The sequence below is a fragment of the Agelaius phoeniceus genome, chromosome 24, assembly GCF_051311805.1.
Source record: "Agelaius phoeniceus isolate bAgePho1 chromosome 24, bAgePho1.hap1, whole genome shotgun sequence".
NCBI classification, from domain to species: domain Eukaryota; kingdom Metazoa; phylum Chordata; class Aves; order Passeriformes; family Icteridae; genus Agelaius; species Agelaius phoeniceus.
The window spans coordinates 4,041,686-4,060,049 of NC_135288.1; the positions used below are offsets into that span (position 1 = coordinate 4,041,686).

An 18,364-nucleotide genomic window follows, 5' to 3' on the forward strand; every position below is an offset into this window, starting at 1 on the left:
TATTATTTTATGATACTATATTATATTAAAGAATGCTGAACTAAACTATACTAAAGAATACAGAAAGGATACAGACAGAAGGCTAAAAAGATAATAATGAAAACTTGTGACTCTTTCCAGAGCCCTGACACAGCTTGGCCCTGATTGGCCAAAGAGTGAAAACAACTCCCAGCAGAACCCAATGGAACAATCACCTGTGGGTGAACAATCTCCAAACACATTCCACATGTGAGCACAACACAGGGGAAGCAAATCAGATCAGAATTGTTTTCCTTTTCTCTGAGGCTTCTCAGCTTCCCAGGAGAAAAATCCTGGCTGAAGGGATTTTTCCAGAGAATGTGAATGCCACATTCAGCATCTTGATTATTTCTGCAAACAACAACAGCCCAGCCATGAGGTTTGCAGTCTGGTTTGCTGCCAGAGTCATGGGCCCTCTCAGCTCAAGGCACTGCCAAAGCAGCAGGACCCTGTCCCAGCTGCTTCAGCCTCTGCTCCAACTCCATTTTCCCATCATAATCATAAGCATAACACAGCAATTTATATGAATTTGTTTTTTTTTTCCCTAGAGTGAGTGATATTTTTTTATTATAATGTTTAGTAGTTGAACCAATACAGCTGGGGTGAATAAGAGAGTTTTTAGGGTTGGGATCACTTCTTCACCTGGATGATGTTCTTCTAGCTCTAGTGAGATTTTACCCAAAGAGAAAAATATTGTTTATTTTCTAAATGATCCTGGCAGTATTTTAGTGAGAGGAAACACTGAGCCTTTCCATTTTTAAAATTTTGGCCAAATTCTAGTGAACTTCATCTCACTATCCTCATTAGCTATGACTCAGAGCTGAAGAAACTGAGGCAAAAAAAAAAGTCCTTTCCAGAGGGATGATTTAAAAAAACTCAGAAAGACAGAGCAAAATACACCAACTCTTCTTTCCCTACTCAGTTCAGATATGTCTTGGATACATTAACAGGAATTTTTTAGCAATAGGGGCATTCCCCAAGGAGAATATGGACATCTGTCCTTGCAGACAGGTCTGGAACTCATGTCCTTTTTCCACTCAAATATGAGCTTTTAAATGGAGAGGGAGTGTAAGGAGAAATTACAAAATTTATTTCTGTGTTGCCAGATTCAAAACATATCAAAACAATGCAAAATTGACATTTTTATTGAAGTGATTTAAAGTCCAACTTCAAAAGAAGCTTCTGCACCATAAAGGAGATGTCAATGAAAAACTTGGATTATTAAAAGGTTGCTACCACCCTGCAGAGCTCCACTTGATGTTAGTTTCATTTCCAGAAAGGTCGGGTTTGTAAAGAGAAACTAATAAGCTGAAAAAATGACCACCTTTATTGCTGAGCTTGTTTTCCTCTGGAACTCTAGTGCCATTTCCTGGTCTGATGGCTTTCTTTTGCATGCAGCTCTTTGCCAGTTCCACACCAAGCATTCAGAACCCAGAGAGACCAGCTCCTCAGTAATTACTGTAATGGGTTATTTGCAGTGTTTCTTGAAAGGTGATTGAGCCCCTAATGCAGACACCAGATTTTTTTTTCCTTCACTTAATGGTGTGGTAAATTATTCCTACGAGGGGGCTCATTGAATGCCTCCTTTGAAACAAGTTAAAGGCCACAAAGGAAGAAAAAAGCTGTAGGTCTCTTCTTAGCAATAACAGGAGAAAATATTTCTGGAGTGGTTCAGATTGAGATCTTCCCAGCGTTTCTGTGAGGCTGTGGCTGTCAACAACATCTGGCACAAGCACATGGATGGGGCAGATGGCTCAGGATGGATTTTCCAGCTGCAAAGATGCAGGATATTTTCCTGGGTAGAGGAAAATGGGCTCTGTTTGCTCAGAGCTTCTGCCTTGTGATCCTGATGTAGCAGCTTTGCAGATCAGCTTCTCTTTTGGGTGGGAGTGAGAGGTGTTAAAACAGTGCAAGAAGGGCTCAAGAGAGGGGAACAGGTTGGATGTTAGGAAATATTTCTTCACTGTAGGGATGGAAAGCATTGGAACAGGCTGCCCAGGGAAGTGGTGGAGTCAGCATCCACAAAAGTGTTCAAAAACCAAGCAGAGATGGCATTTGGTGATGTGGGTCAACGGGCACAGAGGTATCTGGTTGAAGGATGGACTTGATGATCTTTTTGGGGGTCCTTTTCCAGCCTTGAGGATTCCATGCTTCCATGAATCTGTGACTCTGCGATCTCATGAGCTTGGCTTTTACAAAGGGAGGTTTCCTCTACTGCTAAGTGAAAAAATTAATTGATCTGTCCAAATGCAATTAGCAAATGCTACAGCAGGAAGGGCTGCCTAATCAGAATCATTAATCTGGCAAAAATGAACTGTTGCATGTCTTGCATGTCCTTTTTTTGGACACAGCAAAAAACAACCTCAATAAGATAAATAACACCGGGCTTTATCTATAATTTAGCTGTATAAATATCTTATTTTTACACATAATTACACACATTACTGTCTACATGCCATAACCCAAGCTGCCTTGAATTTCCAGGGCTGCAGGGCTGGCTATTTTTTGGTTCCAAAGGCAGGATTTTGAGCTTTCTCAAGAACATTCTTCATTTCTGCCCAAACCTGTGCAGATAGAAGGCTTTGCAGGTGGGGTTGAGGGGGTATTTGAGAGCTGGCTGTGATTCAGAGAAAGCAGAACAGGCTGCTGATCCTCGTGCAGTCTGTCTCTCCATGCTTTCAATGCTCCAAACCTGAGGGTTGCTCAGGCATCAGGGGAGGAACTTTCCCTTCTCACCTCCTTCAAGGGAATGAGAGCATCCATCATTATTCATGGGGCTGAATACACATTTATAGCCACAAATGGCTATAATTTGACAATAAAAAAAAGAGTTCAAGAAATTTATTCAATCACCTGAGCAAATCAGTTTTACCTGCTCTTCAAAAAGGGGTTTCAACTGAGAAAAATATAAATCCATAAGATATAAATAATATTAAAAATATATAAGATTATAATATATATAAATATATATAATATATTTTTATATATAATATATATAAAATTATACATAATATAAAATTATGTATAGATCGAAATAATATAAATATAAATAAATAAATTCATTAAATAAATTATTTAATTAAATAAATTAAATAAGTATTTAATTAATTATTTAATGAAAAAATATTAATCCATAAAATAGAAATAAACAGTTCAATTGTGGTTGTCCAGTCTAGAGAAAAGAAGGCTCTGGGGACACCTTAGAGACCCTTGCACTACCTAAAGGGGCTCCAGGGGAGCTGGAGAGGGACTGGGGATAAGGGATGGAGTGACAGGACACAGGGAATGGCTCCCACTGCCAGAGGGCAGGGTTGGATGGGATATTGGGAATTGGGAATTGTTCCCTGTGAAGGTGCTGAGGCCCTGGCACAGGTGCCCAGAGCAGCTGGGGCTGCCCCTGGATCCCTGGCAGTGCCCAAGGCCAGGCTGGAGCAGCCTGTGGGAGGTGTCCCTGCCATGGCAGCAGGGGTGGAATGGGAGGATCTGCAGGGCCTCTTCCAACCCAAACCATTCCATGATTCCATTGATTCCATACTGTGGGAGATGCTGGAAGGCATTTGGACACTCTGGAGCCCCTCCTGCTACCAAGCCCTGAGTCTGGCTCTGGAGTGACCCTGCAGAAAACACGGGGAGAGCTCAACAGGGAGGCCTGAAGTGCTCTGAGGATTTTCCTTTCCCTCAGTGCAAAAACAACCCCCATGGCTGTTACTCCAGGACTTCTTTGATAACATTAAACACCAATGAATTGCAGTTTGCCCACACTCATCCCAGTCTGTGCAGACACTCTGAGGGCCTGGGGAGCCAGTGAGGTTTCCCTGGCAGAGCTGTGGGAAAATGATGGAATTGGAATGGGAAACCTGGGATGCTGACAGGACTTTGACAGCTGTGAACGCTGCTCCCTTGGGATGGGTTTGCAAAGGATCCATCCAGCAATGCAGCTCTCTGACTTCTCTCTCCACAGGAGCAGATCCCCAGTGGGGAGAGCTGACTTTGGGTTGTTTGTTGGCCCTCTGGGAATTCATTAAGGAAAACAGACCTTTCCACTGATATTCTGAGTGCCCTGGTGCAGCACCCAGCTTGGGCTGCAGACACTGCTGGAAACTCTCTGCTAGAAATAATTGTCCCTTGCAAAAGCCACTGTACCATTTCATGGAATAAATGCTACATTTTCTCTGTTTTACAATATCCAGATGGATGTAAGGACTCGATGCCACTTGGCAAGGACTCATTCCTTTTGACTCTTGGAGAGCTGGTTGTACCCAGCACCCAGATCAGACCTGAGGTTTTGGGGGATCCAGGCTGCTCTGGTTGGTGTTTTTCAGCAGACTGACACAGCAGATTTTCCCCATTTCTGTCCCCAGAAGCTGCCTGGGCACTGTGCACACAGAGAGCTCCTGCAGAGCCCCATCCTGCAGTCCCTGGGTGTGTGGGATGGTGATGTGCTCCTGCTTTACCTCAAGTCCAGCCTCTCCTGGAGCCATCCCTGCAGCTCTCAGGAGCAGCAGCCCTTTCCTATCCTTTTCACTGCATTTTGAATCAACACACCAAAGTCAGACTCAAACATCTTCTCTATTCCATGTGGCAGAGCCCAGGAATCCTTACTCACCCTCCCTTGATAAAATTATGATCGTGTCCGTCCTCTTTCATTTACTCACTCCTGCTGCCGAGAATTAATTTTAGACTCTGCTGGTTTTTGTCAGTAGATCTCAGGATATATAATCTATGCTTTATTTTATTTTGTGCTCATCTGGGCAGTAGCTGGAGTGTATAAAATGGGGTCTCCTGGAACAACTTTATTGCTTCAGTCTCTTCCTTGAATGAGTTTTTGGCGCAAGTATAATTTTTCCCTCGTCTCCGACAGAAAGCAATTTCCTTTTTCCCCTGCACGTCCTTCAGGCTCTGGTGATTCTGCCCTGCAGAAAACCAACTTTGTCACCCCATTCTTGCTTCTGGGGGTGGCAAATTGTCCTCACCTGAGCACCTCAGAGCAGCACATCCTCTCTGATAGCAGCAGGCAGAACCCACTAAGAGATTATTTGATCTTTTTTTGGGGTGACACCAAAGAGCTAACAAAGGATTGTTATGGTTCCTTCACCTCTTGAAATTGATCCTTGCAGTGGGGAAATGATGGAATTGGAATGGGAAAGCTGGGCTGCTGACAGGACTTTGACAGCTGTAACTTTTATTCAGCCTGTTGTCTCGTTTGCAGCGTTACTGGTGCGTTACCAACCTCAAGCCAAGGGGAAAGACACAGAAAGGGAAAGGTGCTGTCTTCATTTTTTTTCTCTTTTTTGTTTCATTTTAAGGGACCAAGAAGTATCTTTTCATCTCCACTGGACATGCCTGTGTTTATATCTGAGGTTCATACTTTTTTCCTTTAAGAATTTGATGCTTTCACAAAGAACTGTCTGGGTTAGTGGAAGTGTTGTTCAGCAGAAATGTCTGAGCCATAACATTGTGAGAGATGAAGGGTTTGCCTCATTATCTCTGTCCTTTAGATTTTTAGTGGGCAAAAGGCAGGAAGTTTCTCTTGATTTAAATGAGAAATATCCAATTTCTTCTGCTTTGGAAGCTGTGTTGCAGACTGACACAGCGTTTCCAGAAAAATAGTGTCAGGAATGGTTTGGTCTTTCCAGCTTTGTTTTCACTGTGTGTGTAGGCTGGAGGTTTGGAAATGCCTTTTTTACTTTCATGAGGAAGACTCAGAGGATTTTATTTTCCAATACAGTTTCCATTGTGTTCATGGGAAAAGATTTGTTTTGCTAAGCAGAGTATAAACACAGCACTGTGGCAGATCCCTCTAAAAATTGGTTCAAGTCAATACTGATCTGCTTTCCCCACATTCTTGCTGGAAAATATTTTTTCTGATTCCTCTGGCATCTCTCTAAACCTAAAGAATTACAAATGAGAGAAGCATTTGCCCCCCTGAGCTTCATGTGCCACATACTGCTCCAGCAGCACTGAACTTCCCAAACAGAAAGAGAAGGAATATCAGAGAATGGAGAGCTCTAGCTTCAGATGAAGAGGTTGGAATAATATAGGATAACATAATTTAGTTTGTTTTGAATTATTTTAAAGTCAGAAAGCCTGGGAGAAGTTCTCCATGTACCAGTTTTTGGTCACAGTCTATGTAAATTTGGAAAGGAGCCAGCAACTCGAGGAGAACTCTGCTGTACATTTGTATTACTGAAAGCAGATGTGGGCTTAGGGCTCCAGCCAAAATTTCAGAGCAGGAAAAAAAATCATCTGTCCTCAATTCCTCACTGGTCAGAAAGGATGCGATGAGTCAATACTGGTGCATCAGTGCTGGGGAGATGGCTTTCAGGCCATGTCTGATAGAGGTGCTAGCTCAGGCTAGAAGTGATAAGAGGATCAAACTGCTGCTGCCTGTGTGCAGCCATGTGCCTGCTGCTCTCCTGCATGGAAAAGCAGCAGCTCCCTGGGCTCACAAGTTCTGCTTGGTGTGAGGACAAATGATTCCAAAATGATTTGTTGATGGTGATGTTAGGAAAATTAATCCACAAACACCAGAGGTTTATGTCCAAAAAGGAGGCAAACTTTCTCACACACTTTCTGTAAATTACTTATTGTTTTGCATTCTCTTATAGAAGAGGAGAAATTTGATGGACTGTTGGTTTGTCCAGTGTCACTGGAGAGGTGGCACTGTCACCCTGCAATCCACTGTCACTTTTGGAAATCTATAAATGTTGGAGTCAGAATTAAACTTCCCTCTTTTTTGCCTTAGAAAATCCAGTGGCCATGTCTTTCTGTTTCATGTCCTAAAGTGACAGGGCTGCCTTGTCACAAACATGAGGGGTGCACACGAGCCCTGCCCAGCAGTACAATTGGTACCCAGCCAGGATTGGCCCTGCACAGCATTCCCAGAGCAGCTGGGGCTGCCCCTGGATCCCTGGCAGTGCCCAAGGCCAGGCTGGACAGGGCTGGGAGCAGCCTGGGCTATTGGAAGGTGTCCCTGCCCATGGCAGGGGTGGGATGAGAGGATCTTTAAGATTCCCTCCCATCCAAACCATTCCATGGTTCATTGTATGGTGTGGTTTAAAATGGACCCTCCACCACAGTGAGCCTCAAACCCCTTTTCTGTTAGCAGGAGGTGCAGGAACACCCTGAGTGCTGGGAATCCTCCCAGTCCCCTCTCCAAGGCACTTCCAGATTTTGTTTTATTATTTTAATGAAAAATAAACCCTCTCAGCAAGGAGGATTCTGCTCTTTCCCTCCTGCATTTTGGAGACACAACTGTGATTTGTTATGGCCCTTTTGTCTGGGGAAGATTTGCTCCTCAATGAGTGGTTTCTGGCTAATCTTTACTACTTCCAATTTTGTGGGAAGATCTTCTTTAGACAGAACTAGGTCGAGTACACTTCAATTGCCTCGTGTTCTTAAGATCAGTTTGTCAGAGAGCCCTAAATAACAGATTGCTTTATTCATAAACTGCCTGAGCAAGCCAGGGTGTGCAGCACGTTCAGGGTGTGACAGTGATGTGTTACTCTGAGCTTATCAAAGGGCTCCACTGCCTGAGCCACCAGCACAAAGAAAATACACTGCAGAATTATTTGGATCTCGTTTATTTAATGAGCCAGCAGTAAAAATGAAACCCCCAAACTCACCACGGTTGAGAAGCAAAATCGCAGCGCGGATTTTTCAAATCTGTAGAAGTCCAGAGCTTTTCATTGGGTGGAAATAAATGTGGCCATTGGTTCATATATAAATTGCAGCTTCATAAAGTGTGTGAAATTGCTGGGGGATTTCTGTGAGCTGTGGAGGGGGTGATTTCTGACTGGGAGCAGAATCTCACATATAATACCTGGGGCTTGAGCCCACGTGGAGAATTTAAGAGATTAACAGTGATTCAAATACCAATAATCACCAAGAAAGAAAATGAGCAGTGCTTTAGTTGTTGGTCTGACTCACTCCTACTCTAGCTAATAAAAAGCCAATTTTCCAGCTTCTCTCCTCTGTGTTGTCTGGAGTTCTGGTTCCCTGCACATCACAGGGAACAGGTCTCTGGGCTGCGAGTCAAGAGACATTATTTTCTTATTTTCACTTTAGCCATGACTTGTTACTTGAGATTAGAAACATAATCATAGAATCCTGGAATGATTTGGGTTGGAAGAGTCCTTCAACACCATCTCATTTCCAACCACCCTGCCACCAGCAGGACCAGGTTGTTCAGGGTCTTGTATGTCTGTATGAGGCCTTTGCTGGTCCTCTCAGGAGAGTCCAGGGGAGGACATGGGGATCAATTATTTCCAGCTACACTTTCCCAGAGCAAACCACGCTCATGTCAAACTGAAAAAATGACATTGTTTTCCTTCAGCATGGTTTCATTCCTGCTTCTTGCTTTCCCTCTGTGTCTCCACAGCTGTTGAATCACTGCATTCCCTGAATGACCAGATCTCCCACTTCATTGTCAGCAAGTCAAAAACCCTGGATGAGGATGAAGATGCCTTTTTGCCCAGTGAGAAGGAATCTCTGAAAAGTGCCATGAGGCTGATGAGGCACCTCCTGATGGATGCACAGGTAGGAAATCAATGCATAAATGTGTGTTAGGATGTGAGGAAGGCACATTGCACACATCTGGTGGAATATGTCATTTTTATGTACAGTTTTAGCAGTGGAGAACATTAATTGCTGATTCTTTAAAATGCTTTTGGTTTCTGAAATCTGCAGCTGTGGGAAGAACATCTCAGTGTGCAGCTTGTGCTGGGGCTGAGCCTCAGATTCAGGGTTGAAAATGGCTCTTAATTTCAGGAGAAAATACAGCAATGTACCCATTGATGGGAATCCAGCAATAACCCCATTGATGGGAATCCAGCATCAGCACTACCAAAAGAAAATCATCTGTCCACTGAGCATCTGTGCTCAATGCCAGATTTAGAAGAGCCAGACAACTGAGCTGTTGGTTTAGCCAAGCTCTAAAATGCCAGTTAAAAGTCATGAAATTATGTGCAGATGTTTCTTTGTGCCTTTGTTGCTTCAACAAAAAACTCTCTTTCTCTGTAGCTTTGCTGTGTTGCGGTCTTTCCTTCAACCTACAAAAAGCACCCTTTGAAATATTAATTATATTTATCTTGTTATATTCCCTTTTGGTCTTTATTTGCAAAGCCTAGATGGAAAATTACAGCTTCTGTCAGAGGGCTCTCTTGAAATGGGGTGGTCTCCTCTCCCTTTTACTCTAAAATCAGGGAAAGGAGGCCTGAGGCTGTCCTGAGATCTTCTGAGCTCTCCAGGACTGGGGATGGCCTGTTCTGCTTCCACCTGGAGTATGGTGGTCCCCTCTCCTCTCCTCTCCTCTCCTCTCCTCTCCTCTCCTCTCCTCTCCTCTCCTCTCCTCTCCTCTCCTCTCCTCTCCTCTCCTCTCCTCTCCTCTCCTCTCCTCTCCTCTCCTCTCCTCTCCTCTCCTCTCCTCTCCTCTCCTCTCCCTCTCCCTCTCCCTCTCCCTCTCCCTCTCCCTCTCCCTCTCCCTCTCCTCTCCTCTCCTCTCCCTCTCCCTCTCCCTCTCCCTCTCCCTCTCCCTCTCCCTCTCCCTCTCCCTCTCCCTCTCCCTCTCCTTCTCCTCCTCCTCCTTCTTCTTCTCCTCCTTCCCCTTCCCCTTCTCCTCTTCCCCTTCTCCTTCTCCTTCTCCTTCTCCTTCTCCTTCTCCTTCTCCTTCTCCTTCTCCTTCTCCTTCTCCTTCTCCTTCTCCTTCCCCTTCTCACTTTCAAAGCCCCTGGTCCTGGTGACTTGGGCTGGCAGGGATCCTGCTGCATGTGGGGAGTGGCCTGGGAATCCCTGCTGTTAACAGCACATTTATTTTAATATTGTGTGTTTGCACCAGGAGTCAGTCCAGGTTTGGAGGCTGTGGAGAGCACAGGGAGCAAACCCTTCCTGTTGTGCTCAGGATTTCATTTCTGTGAGGATGGTGCTGATCTCACTTTGGCACATCTGTAACCCAGTCCCCTCCATCTCCCCCAAACCAGCAGAGTTCATGCTGTTGAATTGTCATGGGGAACACAAGGGGTTAGACTGTGCTTTTGGATCTGCTCCCACAGTGGGAATAGATCCCACAGACTCCCCTGCAGGTGGGAATAAAATCACAGAATCCACAGAAATCCATGGAACCCTCCCAGTGTGAGGCTCTGGACAGAGCTAAGCTGAATTCCAGTGCTTGGCCCTTTCACTCCCCTCTCCTGGCATGGACCTGATTTTGACTGGTGGATAATTTGAGGAGAGAGCACCCAGCTTGCCATTTTGGGCAGAAAGTTTGGGTTGAAAGGGACCTTAAATCTCATCCCATTTCACCCCCTACACTGGGCAGGGACACTTTCCACTAGACCAGGTTGCTCCAACCCCCATCCACCCCTGTCCAAGTCCCAGATATTTGGAATACCTCTGGGCATTCAGGCATGAGGGCAGGCAGACAAAAATAAATATGGGGCAAAAATGTACCTATTGATAATCCCCTTGTGCAGGAATTCTATTTTTGGCACCCAAGAATTGCTTTCCTACTTATCAGCTGTCCTGAATGCATATTAATTGGTGCCTGTGATAGAGAGACTGATTAGGAAATGCTAAGAACAATAGGGAAATGTCAAGTGCTCCTGTATCCTCATGATGTGCCTGGATCCCTTCCCAGAAAGGACAGGATGTTTTCTTGCCTGGGATTTTCAAGTTGGAAGAATGACAAGGTGGGAAGTGGTAGTGGTGAGTAGAAGGATGGAAGTAAACAGGTGATAACATCCAGTAAAAAAAAATCCAATAAAATAAATCCTCTGAGGAATGAAAGAAACATGAGTCTGGCAGGAATATCAGCAGGGATACCCCTGCCAGTGTGTGAATAGAAATATGTGCTAACCCTGACTGCAGAGTGCCCTGTGCTCTAATCATACAGCAGGAAAAAATATCACCAATGTAAATATCTCCCTTCCCTTCCCTTCCCTTCCCTTCCCTTCCCTTCCCTTCCCTTCCCTTCCCTTCCCTTCCCTTCCCTTCCCTTCCCTTCCCTTCCCTTCCCTTCCCTTCCCTTCCCTTCCCTTCCCTTCCCTTCCCTTCCCTTCCCTTCCCTTCCCTTCCCTTCCCTTCCCTTCCCTTCCCTTCCCTGTTAGTTATTTTATGGAAATACTGATTGTGCAAGGCTCTGTACAAAGATAAACTAAAATCTAGTGCTTGGCACTTTGACTCTTTCCATGGACCTGATTTTGACTGCTGGATAATTTGAGGAGAAAACATCCAGTTTGATATTTTGGCTAGAAATCAGCTGGACTGCTAAGCCAGCAGGAGTGGCTGGTCAGAGGGGACAGTTAATGGGCATTTCTCACTTCTCTGCCACTATAAATCTGCTTTGGAAAGGCAGGAATGATGTGGGGGTGATGCCTTGTGCCTGCTGCCCTTCTGCCTTGGAGAGAAATTGGACACATTTTTGGAACTCTGCTTGGACACACACCAGGAGATGTTGCTGAAACAAAGGTTTAGGGTCCACCATGGGTCTGACTTTGATCTTGAGTCATTTTTTTGGCTTAAGAAGAATCAGTGAACCAACACACAGAGCTTTCCACTCTGGAGAGCACTGGGAGGGCTTTTAGAGGACGCTGTGCTGGGGCCCATGTGCATCTGCCTGTGCAGGGGCAGGTCCCTGCCCTCCCATGAGGTGCCACTGGGAGCACAAAGGACAAGGATGCTCACCAGAGGGGAGAAGAGGAACCACAACACAGAGGCACCAGCCTGGGGTTTCACAGCTGGATTTTCTGACAGTTCAAATGTGCACTCTGTGCCCCTGAGCATCAGCCCAGTCCCTACATACATTAGGCCATATTTATTTCTCCCTTGGCTGCTTAGAAGAACTTATTTTGCCCATCTGTTTTCTCAATTTACTCCACTTTTCACTGATTTTAATGCATGAGTTTTGTGGTAGTCATGTACAAGCAACTGTGACAGTAGTGACTGTGGCTTTACAGGGGAAATGAGAGGTCACTTCTTGGTAAGCACAGCATGGAGAAACAGCTGTTGAGTGGGGAGGGAAAAAAATTCTCCTCATCCCCCATGTGCAAATGGGTTTTCTCCATGGAAAATGGGGCATATTTTGCACTCCTCCTGACAGAGAAATGGCATGGGTGGCAATGAGGTGGCACTGGGGGGAGAAATGGCATGGGTGGCAGATGAGGTGGCACTAGTGGGGAAGAAATGGCATGGGTGGCAGGTGAGGTGGCACTGGGGGGAGAAATGGCACTGGTGGCAGGTGAGGTGGCACTGGGGGGAGAAATGGCATGGGTGGCAGGTGAGGTGGCACTGTGGGGAGGAAATGGCACTGGTGGCAGGTGAGGTGGCACTAGTGGGGAGGAAATGGCATGGGTGGCAGATGAGGTGGCACTAGTGGGGAGGAAATGGCACTGGTGGCAGTGAGGTGGCACTGTGGGGAGGAAATGGCACAGGTGGCAGATGAGGTGGCACTAGTGGGGAGGAAATGGCACTGGTGGCAGTGAGGTGGCACTAGTGGGGAGGAAATGGCACTGGTGGCAGGTGAGGTGGCACTGGGGAGAGGATGGTGCTGGCAGCTGTGGTCTGGGCTGGCTGAGGGGCTGCTGATCCATCAGCCCTGTCAGCAGTGTTAAACTGCAGGCAGGGAGAGGTAATAAGCTGTGTGGAGTCTCTCAGCAATAGGCTGTCAGCTCGAATTCAGCCCAGGGAAGACAGTGATTTAATGGAAGTCATTACAATCTGCAGGATCTCTTGACCCTGGTGCTCTCCATCCCTTCCACATCCTGGATAGGATTTCCCAGGTCACAGAGCTGGCTGACAGCTCTGGGCAAAAAGCAGCATCTCCCTCCCTGCTGGTGAGGGCTGGGGCTCTGTGCCCAGAGGCTCCTGGTGGTGTCCCAGGAGTGCAGCACATTCCTGACATCACCTTCCCTCCATGGGTCACCCTGTCTGTGCCCACCTGGCAGGGGGAGGGCTCCAAGGATGGGAATTGTGCTGCCTGAACAAAAAGGTGTTGGGTTTGTGGGGTTCCCAGACAAAGGAAGGAATGATGGATCTGACTCCATGTTCTCAGAAGGCTAATTTATTATTTTATGGTACTATATTATATTAAAGGATACTATACTAACTATACTAAAGAATACACAAAGGATACTTACAGAAGGCTAAAAAGATAATAATGAAAACTTGTGACTCCTTCCAGGCCTTGACACAGCTTGGCCCTGATTGGCCAAAGAGTGAAAACAACTCCCAGCAGAATCCAATGGAACAATCACCTGTGGGTAAACAATCTCCAAACACATTCCAAAGGAGCAAAACACAGGAGAAGCAAATCAGATAATTATTGTTTTCCCTTTTCTCTGAGGCTTCTCAGCTTCCCAGGAGAAGAATCCTGGGCAAAGGGGTTTTCCAGGAAACATGATGGTGACAAAGGTGTGCTGAGATCATGCTGGGGTGTTGCAATACTGAACAACACTCACATGCTGAGATGTCCAAGGCAAAAAAGGACTAGTTTGTTTCTGGACTTCAATATTTATAGAATTCCAAAAGTGACCATGGATTGGAGGATGAAATTGCCACCTCTCCAACCACACTGGTTAAACCAACAGTCTATTAATTATTTTTTCTTCTAGAAAGGAATGAAAACAATCATTATTTACATGAAAAGTGTGTGAGAAGCTCTCCTACGAACATCTAAACATCAGAAGGTTTAGAGGCACTTTAGAAGAACAGGGTGACACTGGGACATACCAGCAGGTGGAGAGGAAAGGTGCATTTATAGCCCTGACATGTCCCATCCCCTGCCTGGTGTTGGAGTGAACAAACAATTCCCCTGCTGCCAGCCAGCCCCGTGCACAGCGCTGCGGCAGGGACACGGCAGCCTGTGATAGATTGTCACTGCTGTCAATCATTTCTGACACTCCTATTATGCTCAGAAAGGATGTTTGCTCTGTGCCTGTTGTTTTATAATCCTCAGAGGTGGAATTTTATAGCCTAGCAGTGTTTTTTCCTCAGACATTTCCCTAAGCAGGATTTATTGCTTCTGAGACACACGTGACATGAATCCATTACACCTTCAAACTTTAAATCACCCCCCAGCTTTGCCTAAATTGCTTTTTGATTTGTTTTACTTGAGTTTCTGTTTCTAATTGCAATTGTGAGAGCCTGAACTGGCGTGGAGCAGAAGGTGTACAACATCCAAGGGCTGAGTCACAGGCACCAGCTCTAATCCAGCTGTTTCCAGAGGAATTTGCCTAATGAGCAGAAAAGGTGCACCCAGGCACCAGCCCCAGATGAAGGGTAATGGTCTCTCATATGAAGGAGCACGTGACATTTTGCTGGATGCCTGCCCTCAAAAGCCAAGCTGTCAGGAAGCTCAGTCCATTTAGCTCCTTCCATGAAGTGCTTAATTGACTTCAAGTAGATTTGAAGTTCTCTGGGAGAAATACCCTCTCTTCAGGGCCTGTCCCAGCAGTGCTGTGATTATCCTCAGGTGTTGTTCTGGAGGGAATGAAAAGACATCAAAACCATCTTTGGGTTTGCATTGGACTTTTTGAATGAGATCATAGCACAAATGATGACTTAAGAACAAGATCAGCTTTGTGGGACATCTGGCTTAGACTCACTTGGATTTCAGTCGCTGCCTGGGCATGGGAGTGTGAGGGCATTGAGATATTCAACTGCTTCTCTGCTGGGGAGTTCATTTATTTCTTAGGCAAAGACAGAAAATCAGCCTGGTGGTGCTTCTAACCTAAATTGTTAACAAAATAGTGTTCTCATTGCCCAAAAATCATAGAGGAAAGAATACTTTCATTTACATTTACAAGTATTTTTTCTTTAAAATCTGGTTTTGTAGCTTTTTTTTTTTTTTGGTGTGGTTTTTTGGTTGGTTGGTTGTTTTTTTCCTTTACTCTGAATCAAACAGCTCCAGTCCTCACTGACTCGTGGGACAAACCTTAGCAGGTGTCTGCCTGCACAGGTCTGCAGATGAAGTTAATGCCAGTTTGGACAGAGAATATTGCCTTGGTTTTTTTTGGAAAATATCTGAGTATTTGAGTTGTCACCACCTTAAGCCTTTTAAGCCTGACACTGATACCCTGTAAATAAATAATTTAAGGTGAGAGATTTTGGAAAAAAGGAAAACCAGCTTGGCATGACTTACATTTAGCCATTCAACGTCCCACCAGCTGTTGGGCTTTGTTTTTTTGCATTACCTTCCATTTCTACCCAGACAAGATAATAATTTCTCAGCCCTTTTACATTACAGTCTTTTCTCCAGTGGTCCCTGTTTCCTTCCAGAGCAGGCTGGTGTGGAGACAGCCACAATCCACAATAATTGCTGCAGATCTGGTAGCAGAGCAGTGCTATTTCCCCAGCTGACCTTTAAAAATAGTTCTCATTTTCTACAGAGGGCTGTTGTATAAAACCAGCCATGTTGTTGCAATATTTTGTTTGTTGCTTAAATGCTTCTCACCATCTGTTTTTCAGACTTTTAGCAGAGCTTCAGGAGCAATGCCCCATGACCTTTATTTTCACACAAGTGGGTCCTATCAGTATCAACAGGAAGAACAGGGGAAGGAGGATTTCCTCTGGGTTTCAATAAACTGAAATTATTGGAGTTCTGAAAGCGTCCTTGCCACACCAATGTGTTTCGAGGGCTGCAGAAAGGGAAATGATGCAAATTCTCTTATGAAATAATATAAAAATGCAGCTGTAAATAGGTGTTCACATATCTTGGTGTTCATTTATCTCAGCCTGCACAACCCACGAGCTGGTTTGGCTTGGAGAACAGCTTCAGTTCAAGTCAGGGTGTATCAGAGGAAAGCCAAGAAAACAAACTTTCTGCTGTGTATGCTGTATTTTTTTTACATTAATCCTGCCATCCCATTTCCATAAGAAGGAATCTTGTTGGCTGCCTCAAGGCAGTAGCACACCTTCTAATGATCCCTCGAGGTCTAGAAGGGAGCACAAAGCACTGACTTGTGCTGAAGGTGGAGAAGATAAAAGGCAGAAGCTCTGAAGCTTCACCAAGGCCCTCATTGTGTCTAATGGCTCTATTAGCATGTGTCACACAGCCTGGCTTCTGGTGCCTGTCCCTAAACAGGTACCTGACAACCTGCTGCCTCTTCGTGGCCTGAGACAGCCTGGGTGGGTGTCACAGTCATGTTTTCTGTCATTCAGTAATGCAACACCCCAGCATGATCTCAGCACACCTTTGTCATGTTTTCTGAAAAACCCCTTTGCCCAGGATTCCTCTTCTGGGAAGCTGAGAAGCCTCAGAGGAAAAGGAAAACAACAATTATCTGATTTGCTTCTTCTGTGTTTTGCTGCTTTGGAATGTGTTTGGAGATTGTTTACCCACAGGTGATTGTTTCATTGGATTCTGCTGGGAGTTGTTTTCACTCTTTGGCCAATCAGTGCCAAGCTGTGTCAGGGCTCTGGAAAGAGTCACAAGTTTTCATTATTATCTTTTTAGCCTTCTCTAAGTATCCTTTCTGTATTCTTTAGTATAGTTTAGTATAGCATTCTTTAATATAATATAGTATCATAAAATAATAAATTAACCTTCTGAGAACATGGAGTCAGATCCATCATTCCTTCCTGCCACAGGGGTCCCAGCAAATACAACAGGTGGGCTGTCTCTACTAATTCAATTTATTTGGAGAAGGATGGGCTCTGTGATGAGGAATCAGAGGCACCTGTACCTCAGGGGAGCTGTAATGTGCTGCTCCCTCCACCACCCGGCTCTGCACATCCTAATAAACCACAGGTGGGTCACTGGCCCACCTGCCTGGTGGTCATGCCTGATCCAAAATCCATGAACTTTCTGAGCCAAGACTCAGGATAAGGAAGTTTCCAAAATGATTGTAAAAATGAGAGTTGAAGCCTTGGAGAATGATCAGTTCTTTATTTTCTTGAGAGAGATTCAGGATGAATTTATGAAGCTTTTGTCCTCTGGGACAGTCTGTGCTTTTCCCACCCCTCAGGGGCTCAAACCTGAGCTGGAACCATGCTAAGGATGGATTCTGCTGCCTACCATCACTGCAAAGAAATATTTATATCACTAAATAACAGTGCTGAATCCCCAAATTACATTTGCTGTAAGGCCAGGGCTGGTGGTAATTCACTGGCTGCAAGGTGGCTCAGCACGGTGACATCGGGTCGGTTCTGATTTCATTCCCATTCTTTCTTATTTTGCTCTCCTTTGGAACTGGAAAAAAGCTTGTTATTCAGAATTAGGTTTGATATTGCTGTTGAAAGCTCAGAAATGCTTTCAATATTTGCAACCCTGCAAGAGTAGAAGACTAAAAAAAAAATACAAAATAAATCACATGTACAAAGAGGAGAGCATAACACTGCCTTTAAAGGGTGCTGAAGCAAGACTCTCAGCAGTTTTGTTGTTTGTTTAGTTGCTTACAAGTTAGTGTTGACTTTTATGTTTTTATGAGGTGTAGAGTCAGTAGGAGAGGAGGGCCATGCCAGTGGAGAGGTCAAGCTGGGGGTTGTACAGCAGCAACTCAGCACTCAGAGAGAGAGAAATAAAAACATACATCTATATGTGTGTATATGTATGTACAGATAAGGGTACAGCACCTGAGAAAACCTGGTGGAAACCTTTCCTTGGTTCAGAGGTGAACCAGAACTGATTAAAAGAGAAAATGCATAAAGCAGCCAAGATTTCTGCAGGCAGATCTCTGCAGATCCTGGATATTGTTAATTGAATTCATATCCAGGTAATTCCAAAATTCCAGTTTCTGTGATGCCTTTACAGAAGGCCCTCACACCTCCTAGCAGGTGGCCCAGGACAGAGTGTTTTATTTGCAGAGTCCTGTTGAGCACTGAAGGAGAAGTGACAATTTTTTCTCCCTTAGAACTCAATGTGTATTCATGAGCAGTGTGTGTGCAAAGCTTTAATTGAAGCTCACGAGAGAGAAACGATGAGTATCTTCATAAATGGAGAAGAAGCAATTAGGGGAGACCAGAAAGGATTTGCTATCACAGCAGTTTATCAGCAATGCAGATTTTTCAGTTAATAACAGGAAAAAAAACCCCAATTGTGCAGCCAGTAAATGAGACAGAAAATCCCAGTTAGCCTCACTCGGCGCTTGGAAAGCACAAGATGTGGAGACTCAGGAAAACGTGTTCTCCTCCCTCCATGTGTTTTCTCCTGCCTGGAGAGCCTCCTGCTCCATTTCTAGGTAACAAATGAGCCCCTCACCTCAGCCCAAAGTGAGCTGCAGCTGCACTGTGGTGCTGGACCAAGCCACTGGGAAGCCCGAGAGCTCCATCCCAAAGCAAATCCTCCTCCTGACCCAGCTGCAAGCTTCCCCTCCAGCCTGTGAGCTCAGGGGTCACCAGGCTGAGCCCAGCAGGA

The 18,364-nt window shown here is 45.1% G+C and overlaps 1 protein-coding gene across 1 annotated transcript in view; it reads left to right on the forward strand.

Annotated features, from left to right (window-relative positions):
- Positions 1–18,364, forward strand: part of KAZN (kazrin, periplakin interacting protein) — a 225,562-nt gene that overhangs the window by 51,705 nt on the left and 155,493 nt on the right. Inside the window, exon 2 of the mRNA XM_054647839.2 lies at positions 8,399–8,556. Within this exon, the coding sequence (XP_054503814.1) occupies positions 8,399–8,556 (158 nt within the window). The remainder of the gene's footprint in view (positions 1–8,398; positions 8,557–18,364) is intronic.